General features: G+C 33.2%; 1 protein-coding gene across 1 annotated transcript in view; it reads right to left on the bottom strand.

Moving 5' to 3' along the window:
• LOC129219776 (general transcription and DNA repair factor IIH helicase subunit XPD-like) overlaps nt 1–14,556 on the bottom strand; it is a 137,971-nt gene that overhangs the window by 43,733 nt on the left and 79,682 nt on the right. Inside the window, exon 22 of the mRNA XM_054854074.1 lies at nt 7,802–7,945. Coding sequence (XP_054710049.1) covers nt 7,802–7,945 — 144 coding nt within the window. The remainder of the gene's footprint in view (nt 1–7,801; nt 7,946–14,556) is intronic.

Genomic DNA, 14,556 nt, shown 5'->3' with positions numbered 1-14,556 from the left:
CTGCATCATATCTAGATGATAGCAAGTATTCTGACTCCCCCTACTTACCAGTGACAAGCGGTCCAGCCAAGCAAACTAAGCAGAGCTTGGGCACTCCAAAATAAATTTTCATTTCTCATTTGTATGCTCATCAATGACAGGAAGTATGAAATATTAGTTTTTTCTTTAACTGAAATTAAAGTTGAAAAAAAACTTCTAGCAATAGCTCTAATGTCAAATTTCCCGGGAAAACGTATCCCCAGGCAAGGAAAGCGCAATCCACGCTGCAGCCATGCACGGCAAGAAATGAAGGGCCCTCGCTCCTGTCCAATGTTATAAGACCGATGTTGGCGCTTCTTCAGATTCGAAACCAAGCAAGCAGTTCTCTGCATGGGGAAGCAGGTTTGCCAGATTGGCTTGTTTTGAGCCAAATTCGAGTAATTTGGCCTTTTTTGAAAGTGGCTGGCTTGAAAAAAATCGTCTGTCTTCTAAGCTTTTTTTATTTTTTATTTTTTTGGTATTTTGAATAATTTTAAACCTTTTGGTAAAAGATCAAATTTTTTAGACTAAGAATTGTTTTTAAGTTTTTCCCACCTTTTTAAAAACTTTATTTGGTCCTTTTTACTCGTGCTTCAGCTTGCTGTTGTCATTTTGATGAAGGATGTTTTTGTCTTCACAATCGTAATAGGCGATGGCTCGTGGTAGCTGTAGCATTTCTTATCCAAGATGGTCGAGCTGTTCTCTATCATAGAATACTGATCTGTTATGCAAATACTTTAGATGGGTTTCTTACCCCCATAAGCGCAAGGCTGAGGAGTCGCTGTCGGACTGATTTTGGGGTCAATGAGTCGGAGTCGTTCAAAAACATGACGACTCCGGGTTTCTTTTTTTTCTTTAACTTTCACTGACTCTCCTTGCAATTTTTAAAAAACTGACTACCCATTCATTTGATTATATGTGTAAAGGCCTCCCAATAAGGAAATAACTGTCATTGTGGTAACCAGCTGGCTTGATTGTCTATCGAACTTTCTGTAACAGCTACCTACGCCGCAATCTCCTAGTTTTCTTATTTTCTAACTTTATTTAATTGATAGCAACTGTCAGCAAACAGTTTTGTTGCCTAACATTTTCTAAGTAACCACTTTCATATAAAAATAATAATATATATTTTTACCTCGATCTCAGTTTTAAAATACTGAAAGGAATGTATCGCTTGAGCAAGTCGGAAACTTCAGGCGGTGCTTGGTAAATTCAAATAAGTGTTGGCATGAAAGAATTGCAATGTCATGCAACCTACACGTTTCTAAGAAAGCTTGGTTATAACTAAAAAGTACAAAATAAAATTTTGTACTACACCCTTTGAAGAATTAAAATTTTCTCACGGCACCCCAGTCCATCTCTATTATAAGATAAGTGCACCAAACAAGACCACCCCGAGATTCCTAACCTAGTATCTCGCTCGTTTATGATTGAATTGGCTCCAGCTTTTGCATGATCACCAAATGACATAAAAACTAAGCAAAAAATAAACAAGTGAAAATTTAAGTCTTAATAATGTTCTCTATCAATTTTAACAAAGGGGTCGTTCCATGTCAAATCAACGAAAAAAATGGCATTTTTAACCTGACCTTCTCAAAATTTTTTGATATTTGGCTCAACTGTTAGGTTTACATAAAAAGGAATAAATACACAATAATAACTCTCTATCTGTTTTAGTTTCTGAGATAATTCGATCCAAAGATAAGCAAAAAATGTAAAATTTTGCATTTTTCTAATCATATAATGAGTCATTATTTGTTCCCGTATTGTCGCAGAACATTGCTTTTCGTGTTTTTAGAAAGTGCTTGAATGGACCTTTTATTTGATATGCAACATGCTTATATTTCTTGATTTTTTAATTTCAAGGTCAAACACTTTGACCTTTGACCTTCTATATTTCAGAAAGTGTATTTTAATTTTTCTTTAAAAAAAATATGTTATTCCTACATCTATTTTTTACAATATACGAGCATATAAACATGGTATTGCCATGGGATGCTAAGTTATAAAATAAAATGTAATTTACCATTTCAGTACAAAATCGGCATTTAAGTTTTATTTTATATATTCTTTAAAAAATCAACCATACTGCAGCAAATATTTATTTAATAATATATTAAAATCAACACATTATTAAGGGGTGTTATATACTATACATATGTTCTGAACATAAATTAAAATTAATATCAATATTAAAAAAAATAGTTTTATTATATGAATTTTAAAGAAAATATGAATTTTTTGCTGGGATATTTATTTTTGAAATGGCATAACATTTTTTTTTTTTTGAATGAAAAATATTTTTTAGTATCTTATGTATATCTACTAAAAATAAATTAAATTACATGACTTTTTCATTCTAAATTTTTCACCTCCAGTTCCTTTTCATTTTAAATATTCCTTTGCTCTTTTTAAAATCATGCACTAAACAAGAACAACACTGTGATCAAATAAATATGTTGTTGGTTATTGAAGTATACTAGAGTTTCCCAGGCAACCACATGGCCCTACAGGGCCAAGTGGTTCCCTCAGCCATGTGGTAGGTTTCTTCTAAGAAGTCAATAAATCTGACAGCAGTCACTCCCCTTAAGGAATGGACTTGTAAACAGAGAGAAGAGAATTCAGTCCATGGTTAGCTCTTGAAGCAGAAGTTTCAGTGATCCACTGCTCAACAGGATTTAATTTTCTTTACTTTTTTCTACTTAAAAATTTTAAACTTTTGCAATCTACCACAGCTTTCAGTCAGAATTTAGAGATGGAACCCTCAACTTCTACAGCTTCAAGTAAAACATATTGTTGCAACCCATTTGAAAAATTAGGCCATAACTGTTACAAGAAAAGCTTGAGAACTATAAGCAAAAACTTGTTGCAAACATTTACTTTTCTCAAAGAAGGCTACAAGATTTGTGATTCTTGCCGCAAGGAAATTCAACTATCTGCTAAGGAGCAGTTGCCTAAAAAGAGGGAGTTGGAATCTAGTTCTGATGATGAATCTGAACAAATAGATCCTTTATGTACTCCAGAAAAAAGATGAAGCTTTTAATGCTTCGAACAAAAGTTTGATAGCTTTGAATGAATCACCTCTTCAGAAAAAACGGTTAAGTGAGAAGAAATATCCCCAAGAAAAGTTTTAAAAAGCAGCAACAGCATTCAAAAGCAAAGTATTAAATATACACCCAGATCCTGAACAAGATGATATTCCTATGTCCTCTGACCGTGAAATTATTAACCAGTTGAAAGAAAAATATAAAAGTACAGATGATAAGAGCATCAGAATCAGCGCCGTGTCCAAGGGGAGGGTTTTAGGGGTTAAACCCCTCCCTTGGGGGAAAAATAAGCAAAATGAAGAAATTGTACCATATTTGACTTAAATTTACTTTAATGAGAAAGTTTGCGTTCAGCGTTTTTATTTTATTTTAATTTTCTCTCTGAAGTTTTTTGCGATTTACAACTGCTAAAGCCTTACAAACTAATGCAATATTTCGGAAAAAGTATGGCGGACGAACCGCTGAATGATCTACCAATGCAAAGAAAGAATATTGCTTATTGTAAGGAGCTTATGGTGAATTTGGCATAGGTTACATCTATGAAGATGCATTAGTGATTGTGCTTGGCTATGTAATTTTCATCTGCAAAGAGCTCTTTCTTGTTTTGTTTATTAAGCATTATTTCAGAACATAACAACCTAATATACATTCTACATTATAAAAGATTTTGTGAAGAGTTTTTGATACTCATTGCAATATACTACATAGTAAAGAGATTTAATTAAAAAGAAGCAAGCAAAGTTTGATTAAAGCGAATCTGTAAAACGAAGGAATATTTTGGTAACTTGTACAGCTAGAGATATCCTTCAAGAATACAGCAATCCTTACATGTGAATAAACGCCTTCTTGGATCGGCAATGTGTCGTAAAACTAAAAGCTGTAAGGGGTTGAATTCTCCCCCCCCCCCTACTGGTAAGATTAAAACCCCTCCCTTTATGAAAATCTGGACACGGGCCTGATCAGAATGCAAATATTAACAACAATGCCTAAAAGTTGGACTTTGAAAGATTACCAAGATGAATTTGATGTAACAGATTACACTGCAAGAAAGGCTAAAAATCTGGTTAAAGAAAAAGGTGTTATGTCATGCCCTGATCCTAAACCTGGTAAAACTTTAGATTCTGAAACAGCAAAAAAAGTAACTGATCTGTATGAGAGTGAGGAAATGAGTCGAATGATGCCGGGAAAAAAAGATGTCATCTCTCTTAAGGTAAATGGAAAACGAGAACATATTCAAAAAAAAAAATTTATTTTGTGTAACTTGCGTGAAGCTTTTGCATTATTTAAACAAAAATACCCTCTGTTGAAAATAGGATTTTCAAAGTTTTGTGAACTCAGGTCGAAACACTGTATTCTTGCAGGTGCTAGTGGAACTCACAGTGTGCGTGTGTGTGTACAACACACCAAAATGCAAAATTGATGTTTAGTCAATGCAGAATGAAAGAACTGATGGAAGGTGATAAACCAATTAACTCTTACAAAGATGTTATGAAATATGCAGTTTGCGAAAATCCTACTGAAGCATGTTACTTTGGAAACTGTATAAATTGTCCTGGGTTTGAAAGAGTCAAAGAAAGAATCGAAGAAGCTTTTGAATTCAACTGCGTTGAAAACATCACATATAAACAGTGGATACAAGTTGAAAAAAGAACATCTCTCGAGACATTAGTGAAAACTACTGAAGAATTCACAATTATATTTTTTGAAAATCTCCCAAAACTTCTTCTTCACTCATTTCTTGCAAGTCAACAATCGAGCTATCTCACGCATCTAAAACAATCGTTAAAAGAAAGTGAATACCTTGTAATCTGTGACTTTGCAGAGAATTATTCTTTTATCCTCCAGGATGCTGCCCAAGGTTTCCATTGGAACAATGCTCAAGCTACAATTCACCCCTTCACCATTTATTTTCAGGACGCTTCCACAAAAGCAGTAATGAATACATCTCTAGTAATAATTTCTGATTGCCTTGTACATGACACAACAGCAGTCCATATTTTTCAAAAACATCTAATTTCTTTCATGCAATCTCATTATAACACAAAACCAAACTTAATTTATTACTATAGTGATGGTGCTGCTTCTCAGTACAAAAATCGATTTAATTTTCTGAATCTCTGCCACCATGAGTCAGACTTTGGTATCAAAGCACAATGGCACTTTTTTGCAACATCACACGGCAAAAGTGCATGCGATGGTGTGGGGGCACTGTGAAAAGACTAGCAGCGAGAGCTAGTCTTCAAATGATACATAATGGCCAAATTATGACTCCTCGACAGCTGTATGAATGGGCAAAAGATCACATTAAGACAATACATTTTCAATATAGTACAACTGAAGAACATAAACAAGAAGAGGAGACTTTGAAAAACAGGTTAATGACCGCAAGAAGAATACCAGGTACTCAGAAACTCCATTCTTTTATTCCACTAAACATGAATCACATGGAAGTCAAAATATTTTCATTTTCAAAAAATTCAAGAATAGAATATGTAAGAGCTGCTCGGGATTATATTGAATTCGCAGAAATGGTCGGGTTTTTAATCTGCAGGTATGATGGACATTGGTGGTTAGGTTGCGTTTTAGACTCTGATGAAGAAAATCAAACACTTAAGATAAAATTCTTGCATCCACATGGACCTTCATATTCTTTTTACTATCCAGACGCAGAGGATATTCTGAATGTACCTGTAGATGATGTAATATCAAAAGTAGATCCCAGGATAAATCCCACAGGAAGAGTTTATAACTTGTCGAAGGAAGAAATGGACAATGCTAACCAAAAGTTGTAAAAATAACTTGTGTCCTTCTGTAAATATTTTCGGAAACGCTACAAATTGCATTTAAGTAGTAAGTAGATATATTTTCACTATTTTATTTTACCATGATCCCATTGCAATCCCATTATGAAATTTTTTTCACATATGCAGGGCATTAGTAGGTAAAAAATAATTTTTTTTTCAGATTTTTAAAAGATACACTTTTTGAAATATTCAAGGTCAAATTATATTTTTTGTGACCTTGAAATATTAATGACCTCAAACCTTATAATGTGACATATCCTATAAAAGCCCATTTCAAAAGCTTTAAAATAAAACCAAAATGAACTCTTTAGCTCCGATAGAAGCTGAGAAAACCAACTTTTTGTAATAACCAAAACCTCGTTTTTTGTATTTTCCCCCCTTTTTTACATAGCCCTCCACAAAAAACCGGGCAACTTAAAAATCTGAAAAAAATATTTTTTTGTATCATTTTATATATATAATCAATTCTCTGAAATTTGTTGGAATTCGTGATGGTCAAGTTGTGAGGCTTGTTGATTTGACATGGAATGACTCAAAGAAAGATGGTTTAGCCTTGTTAGGAACAGAAATTAGTCTTCAAGAACAATATATAACTTTTTCATGTAACCTAGTGATCCATGTAGAAACGAAACTTACTGAATTGTATAAGCTGAGATAGTTTTGACATTACTTTTCTGTAATAACTTTTGTTACCTTGTTTCTGTTGCCCGGTAAGTAGAAACTACTTGCTGATAACTCTTTATCATCAGTTAATGTTTCTGATGAAGATGAAGCCACGATCTAGCAAATTTTTACTATGCTACATCGATGAGGAGATAACCTTAATGGTGAAAATGACCTTAGTTTGCACACCCACCTTAAATACATAGTGATAATATGGACTATTCGCAGCACCCGCCATCTCTTTCTACAGCACCCATAGTGCCGCAGCACCTAGTTTGAGAATCCCTGGGTTACAATACTCAACAATTGTAGTCTTCTAAAATAATTGTTGTCCTTCTGTCTGTCTAAAATGTTCATATTAAGGTTAATACTAAAGCTGCCAATAAAATTAAAATTGAGCCAAGAAATGTAGGTATAGTAAAAACTATTCGTACAAAGCTGTATGCCGCCGCATTTTGTGTAAAATTTGCTCCAGACGTACATGTACCCGACTTCTGTCCGCAATATAGAGCAACGTTTTTATTGAAATTTTTAAGATGAAATCTAAGATTTATATTATTAAGGAAATTTTTCAGAATTAAAGTATTTCAATTTTTATAGACCCTGAAATTATGTTGAGGTGTCACCCATGAGGGGAGGGGGACAGCCCCCTCTCAACAAAAGTTTTTTGACTTAGCAAAACTTTTTTTTTATCTCTCAAGTTACAGCTTTTAAAAATTGAAAGCACAGGATTTGATCAACATCTATTTGTTAAACATAAAAGGAGAGCAAATTAATCCTTTTCAATTTTTTAAAAATCTGATTTTTAAGCAATTTTGCTTTAGAAATCGCAACTATTGGATAGTTTGATTTTCAAATTGAACTTTTAACGTTGTATGCATCTTAGGTTTACAATAAAATACAACGCGAAAATTTCATAAAAAGGAATTAATATTCTAATCTCTGTTTAGGGGTTTTTACCTCTTCCCATGGAGGGGGGGGGGGAATTAGAAAAAAATTAAATAAATAAGCTGCAGTCGGAGTCAGACGTTCCAAAATCCAGGAGTCGGAGTTGGCTATTTTTCTTCCGACTCCGCAGCCCTGCATAAGCGGTAGTGCAGGCGCACCTTTAAGAATGAGAATCTTTATTCAGCTTTTTAATCAGGGTGACAGATGAAAACATAAATATTTTAAAGATAAAAAAAAACAACATATTATAGAATAGAACAGTAAAGGATGTAGTCATCAATGCCCTCTTTAAGAAAATGACAAACATAGTTTTTAACTTACTTTGTCCGCAAAAATCATGATACCGTAGTCAGTTTTCCCTCTGATGGCCCGTCCAACACATTGAGAAGCATGCCTCAAGGCATCAAAAGTAAGAAAATCACTTTCTCTAATTTGAAATTGATCTCTCAGGTACTCAAGACGAGACTGTCAACAGAAAAAATATTTACAAAACATTTTACAGGTACACAAAAAAATTGAAATTATTTTTAAAAAATTTTGAAAGCAAGCTACTGTAAAATTAAAATGCTTATCTTTGTGTGAAACATATAAAATATTAAAACGAATTTCTAAAGTGTGGAATAGCAGTAATAATGCAGAAACCTGTTTTAGGATTACAAGGAATCTTTTTTTCAATGTTAAGAAACAAAACAGATGTTTTCCCATGAAAAAACTAATTTCTGTGCATTGAAGAAAAGGATTCCTTGTAACCCTGAAACTCATGTCTGCAACTTCATTGCTACAAGCACATTTTAAACAATGTTTATACATTTGTTTTAAGCTATAAAATATTTCACTCTTTCTTGAAACTTTTAAACAATACATGAGGCAGTTGCCAACTAGCAAAATAGTTGCGAATGTCGTCAATAGATTACCAAAGACGAAAAAATTTAATTCTTAAAACATGTTTCTAAAATTTGAAAACAAATGGTTAAATTTACTTTTAGAAAAAATAATGCACAAGTGCTATTGTTTTTAATTAGAAAAGACAACTACAAGAATTTTTTTTTACAAAATACACTCAAACCTGTTTTTATGCAGTAGATAGGAACCGCAAAAAAAAGTTGTTCAAAGCTTCAGGAGTAGTTATAAAAAGTTGTTTTCACAGCACAGTTAAAAATTTTTTTTTCTATGCCATGGATAGGGACTGCATAAAAAAAGTCTCACATAGAAAATAACCCAAAAACTTACAAAATAACTAGGAATTGCTTCTTTAAACAAAATCAAAATAAACCAACTGATGATAATTTTGACGAATAGTCGGACAAAATTTCCCAAATAAAGAAATTTTTGGGAGGTCATAATGACTTCCCGTCAGGGAGCCCCTGTCATCACTTGAAGATGCTACCTCACACTTGTTTTATAAATATATTCATGAATTGAGTTCCAATACAATTGAAATTTTCATATACGGTACAAAAAAAAAAAAGACCTCGCAAAAATAGGTTTGAGTGTATCTAAGAAAAAAAAAATGATTTTCAGGTAAGGGTCATTCTTCAAAAAGTGTAACTTTTCTGTCGCACGGCTTTTACAGTAAAAACTTTAAGGTACAATTCATTTAATAATGTTTTTTAACTTCATCAAAAATAGACAATTCCTCACCTTTGCGACAGATCTTATCAATGAATTCTGAGGTGATCTATATTTCTGAGGTGAGAATAAATGATGGGGAAATACATCAATTTTAGTTGGTCTACCAAAATTATAAATTACTAGTGTATCCTCAAATTAATTAATTTGGAAATATATTGATACTATACTATTTTTAACACAAATTTGAACTAAAAGATAACTAAAATTTAAGCAGCACTTTAATAAAGAAAGCTTGATGTTAAATTCACACTAATCATTAAAATAGCTCATTGTTTGCACAATTAACAAAATTACTTCTTTGATATTCAATTGGCCTCCATTTTCAAACACTAAAAAGTTTTTTTTTTTTTTGCTTATATCCATGAACAAGATATTTTTAAACTTTTTATTTATAAGTACAATAATTGGAACTTAGCTGCGCCATTGTTTATGATTACTTTTAGTATGTAAAACTTTCATGTAAAAAAAAAAGAAGAAAATAAAAGGTTTTGAAATTAAAAAATATTTTCGTTCAAAAGTTACATATTCTGGAGAAGGAAAAAAAAAAGCATTAAAAAGTAGGGCTCGACCGATGGCGTTTTTTGGCCGATGGGCCGATGCCGATTGTTGGCCGATTGTTCAAAGATGGCCGATGGCCGATGGCCGATTGTTTTCCTCCAAATGGCCGATGGCCGATGGCCGATGCCGTTGGCCGATGGCAAAAAAAAAAAAAAATAAATAAATAAATAAATAAAATCAAACAGAAATAAATTGATAAGATTGTCAGGGGTTTAAAGGATCATTGACTCATTTCACTTTACTTCCTTTCTACGAAAAAGGAATTGCAATCACAAAAAAAAAAAAAAAAAATCAGATTTCGACCTAAATTTCTATTTTACGATCATCTAATTTATACTAAACAAGTTTTTTCGGCACATCTGTACATGCGTATGTACCTAAGAACATATAGATGACCGAAATATCCATTTTGAACGCCTCCTCAGTAATTGGGGTCGTTTCCAAAATTTTAAAAGTATTTTTTTCTGAAAGAGCGTGCTTAAAAACAAAGGATCTGATAATTTTTTAAATAATTTGTTTGAGATTATTTTTTTTTAAATTACTTAAATCGGTGCGCTTTCATTGTTTACGTTTCTGTCCGATGACATCAAAAATGATGAAATGCCATTCAGTGTTGCCATTCACAGCACAAAATATTTAATTCGCATCTTTACTCACGTGTATTGGCAACGATATGGTTGACAGCAAGCGTAGAGCGCAATTTTAATTCGCTTCTTGATTATCAGAACTTGGAAACGTGGTAGAAAAATGCGCCAAAGAGCATCATTTGTGATGTCATCAAGACCACGCCTTGTTTGAAAAATCCAACATTTAAAAAAATTAATTAAAAAATAACTGTTGGGAAAATGAAAGTATTTTCTGGGTCAATGATTTTTTTTTTTTTTTTTTGCTCATTCTATCAATTTCAGTGACAAAAAGTACTACTTTTGACTGAAGAAAACAACCCCATTATCGTAAATTCTCTTGTGATGTCTTCATGCGCGTAAACTTGCGTCACTCCAAAACGTTATGAAATAGTAAGTTGAAAACTCATACGTACGTAGTATGATCTAAAAGTTCGAGGACAAATTGTATAAAACCTTACCCTGAATAGTTCACAATACCGAAGCACATCTATTTACAAAATAGTCACCTTGAACGATTATGCACACTGCCAACGTTCGTATAGCTTTTAGAAGCTCTCCTGGAAGACATTTTTCGCAACCTCCTGTAAACACCTCTTACGCTGAAGCTTTAACTTCATCGTGAGGAAGAAGGCGACTTTCATGTTGAGGACGCACGGTTCGATTGGTCAATACTCTGATATGACAAACAAATAACATAACGTTTCGTCTGATTTAGCTCCGTGTGACTTTTTCCTGTTCCCAGCAAAAAAACATTTGCATGGACGCCGTTTTCTTCCGTCAGGAGAAGATAAAGCTGCATCATAGAAGATAGCGAAAAATGGCTTCCAGTAGTGTTTCCAAAAGTTATATGAACACTTTCAAAAGTACATAGTCCCTCAAGGTGATCTTTTGAAGGTGGATGTGCTTAGGTAATGTGAACTATTCTGGGTAAGGTCCATTCTGGGTAAAGCTTGTCCGTGAACTTTTGGATCGTATTACGTACAATCTGTATAGGGTGTAGTTATGTTTCTCCTTTTTTGACTGCTGTATGATGAAAGAGAAAGAACAACAGCCCCCCTCCCCCCCCCAAAAAAAAGACGAAGAAGGAAAAAACGAAGAAAATCGAAGAGACTGTTTAATAACCAATTGATTTTTTTTTTTTTAATTTGAACATATAACTAAGGTTTCAGTAATATTGTAATAATGTATGGATTTAGATACACTAAACATGGTTAAAAAACATTAAATTATGTTGTTTAATCATTCAAAAAAAAAAAGAATAAAACAATGAAACGTCAACAAATTACGCAATTAAAGTGGAAATATTGCGCGTAGACATTTTTTAGTCATCAAATTAAACAAAAAAGGTAACAGATAATTACAACATTAAATCAAAATAGGAATATTTTTATATTTATTTAAAATGTATGAATAGAAAAGTTTGCATTTCTCATAAAAGCTATAACAGGGACATAACTTTTGCTGAAAAAAGAAATAAATAGCCATGAAAAGAGCGAGGTTCTTAAAACGCAGCTTTAATAAACAAACTCAATATTTACACCAAGTTAATAACTGAATACATATACTACTTCATCTGATGTTTGCACACATAATATTGAGCAATTTGATTGTTTTATCTCTTATGCAGCTTTACAAACAAGTTCAAATTATTTTTTTCAATTTAACAACAATTTTCTAAAATTTAAAAAATTGCATTATAGAAAATTCTTGAAACTTTCGTATAAAAAATGAAAATAACTGATTCATTGATTTTATATAAATACAGTCGACTCCCGCTACAGCGCGATTCGACTTACGCGAAGTGGCTGTAACGCGAATTTTTCACGAATAACTAATTTTAGAGCTAACGCGAATTTTTCGCCCACAACATGATTTTTTTAGAAGGAAGTATCAGCTTCGTTATTGACTACTAAATATTGATTTCATTTGAATGTTATTACATCTCTTTAAGCATCACTGATAGTCAAACTTCACACACCAAACTAGTTTAGTCATCGTTATGTTAGTGCATCGAATAACCACTCCGCAACTTTCATTTATTATTTTTTTTCATTCTCAATATTAAAGTTGATGAAATACAATGGTACCTTGGTGGCACTTTTATCTAAAGTTTGCGATGATGGGAAAAAAAGAAAGTTTCTGATTAAAAAAAAAAAAAAGCTAAGATTCTCGATGACTAACTACAAAATGTCGACGGTAGCACGACAATAAGTATGAGTGAATTTTCCATGCGTACAATTACAAGTCAAAACAAAAAGATATTCGTAAAAGTTCAGAATTTGGTTTCAATATTGAAGCTTGCAGAGCAGTCTAGCAAAGTAAATATTATGAAAATGGAAGCTGCTCTTGTAATGTGTATTAATAAAGAGGTCAGGAGGAGGAGATGTTGCCACAAATTGAAACGTTATGAAAGAAAAGGCGAAGCAATCATATTTAAAAAGGTACTAGATAGGAATAACGATCTGATCATGGAGCATAAATCATTACCATCTTCATTTTTTAATTCTTAAATAGTGTTACTGTATCTTACTGCACAGTACTGTTACACTGCATCGTTTTAGTATTACTACATACTGCGCGTACCGTGTTGTTTTAACCTCCGTGTGTCTTTCCCTCCTATTGGTCATTCATTTTGTACATCTTAAAGTATTTCATGTTGAATAAAACATTTTTTTATTTTTTAAATACAGTAAATGTTCAGTTCTGTATGCAAAAAAATGCAGTATATAGTTGAGGAATGCTTTAGAGCAGTTTAAGGGGGTGTTTATAAGTGTCTAAAAGAATTTGGTATGCTTTGAAAAATTTGTATGGATATATATATTTCTCCACAACGCGAAATTTCGACTTACGCGAGGAGTCTTGGAACGCATCCCTCGCGTAAGTTGGGACTCGACTGTACATAAAAATAGTTACTTACAACAGAAAAGAAATCAATCGCTATTAATGATGCAAAAAAGATGGCGCATTACGAAATATAGATGAAACAAGTATGAGAAATACGCAAAATGACATTTCTTAACCAAAATAAATAATCGCTAGATATTTAAGAAATGCTTGAAACGACGAGGGAGGGTTAGGGGAGGTCACCCTCTGATTTTGGAGTGACTCACACTTCGCGGTCTTAACCTCGGCCTCATTTTTTTAGTACAGAACCGCTACCACCAACGCCTCGGAAAAGTTTCTGAATCTATTTCAGCACTTCCGAAGAAAAAATTCAAAAATCTCCTTAAATTCCGAATTATGTCACCATTCAAAACATCTTTAATCAATTTCTTTCATTAATGCTCTGAATTCTTTCTAAACAATGGATAAAGTTTGAAAAAAAAATCTCTAATTTTATGAATGGTGTTAGTTTTAAACAACTCAGAAGTACAACTAGAGTTTGATTTCAGAAATTGAGGGAGTGGGAGGAGGGGCACGCAAGTGTTCTCGGAAATTCAAAAAATAGTCGTAAAAATAGAGTTCAAAATAATCATAAACATTGAGCAGAAAAACCCTTTCAAAACCCTCACTCGAGTTTGTTTTGACGTGCAGTGGCAGGTTTAAAATATAGCAAATGCTGCAATTGCGCGAGAGGTCCCATAACCTTAGGGGCACCGTAGGAGTTACAAAAATGCTTATGATAAATGTTTTACAACTTCTGTGATAGAAATAGGGCCCCGAAATGTATTTCGACGGGCCTCAAACTTGTAACTCCGCCGAAGCGATACAGAAAAGACTGCATTACTGTGATTCATATTACAAGTATCGAAAAATATAAAATTACAGTCGGTTCAACGGGAATCGAATAAAATGACACAAAAACCGGTTTCGCCATCTCAAATTTGTTTCCATGGTCTCAAATTTGGCAATATACGTACGCACACCCCACATGCGAAAATTTATCCGTCTACAGATTACCATTTTTGAGTTACGAATTATAAGATATACATACGTACATCCTGCTGCAAGAAACAACGCAAAATTAACTTGTTTGGTACCTGAATGCAGTATTGAAAACTCTTTCAGGGGTGATTAAAATAGAAATTCATACTGAAATTTAAGTAAACAATTTTATATGGGAACAATAACTCCCTTTTCTTAGTATTAAAAAGTAAAACAGCAAAGGTCCTTTTTTTTTCGAAAACATCGGCCTATTCCATCGGCTTTTCGATGTTTTTTAAGGCCGATGGGCCGATGTTTTCTCCAAGTTAACATCGGCCGCCGATGCCGATGCCGATGGCTAAATTGTTGAACCATCGGCGCCGATGCATCGGCCAG

This window comes from Uloborus diversus, chromosome 4, assembly GCF_026930045.1.
Source record: "Uloborus diversus isolate 005 chromosome 4, Udiv.v.3.1, whole genome shotgun sequence".
Classification (NCBI taxonomy): domain Eukaryota; kingdom Metazoa; phylum Arthropoda; class Arachnida; order Araneae; family Uloboridae; genus Uloborus; species Uloborus diversus.
The sequence above is the reverse complement of the archived record's forward strand: the minus strand, read 5'-3'. Positions and strand labels throughout refer to the sequence as shown.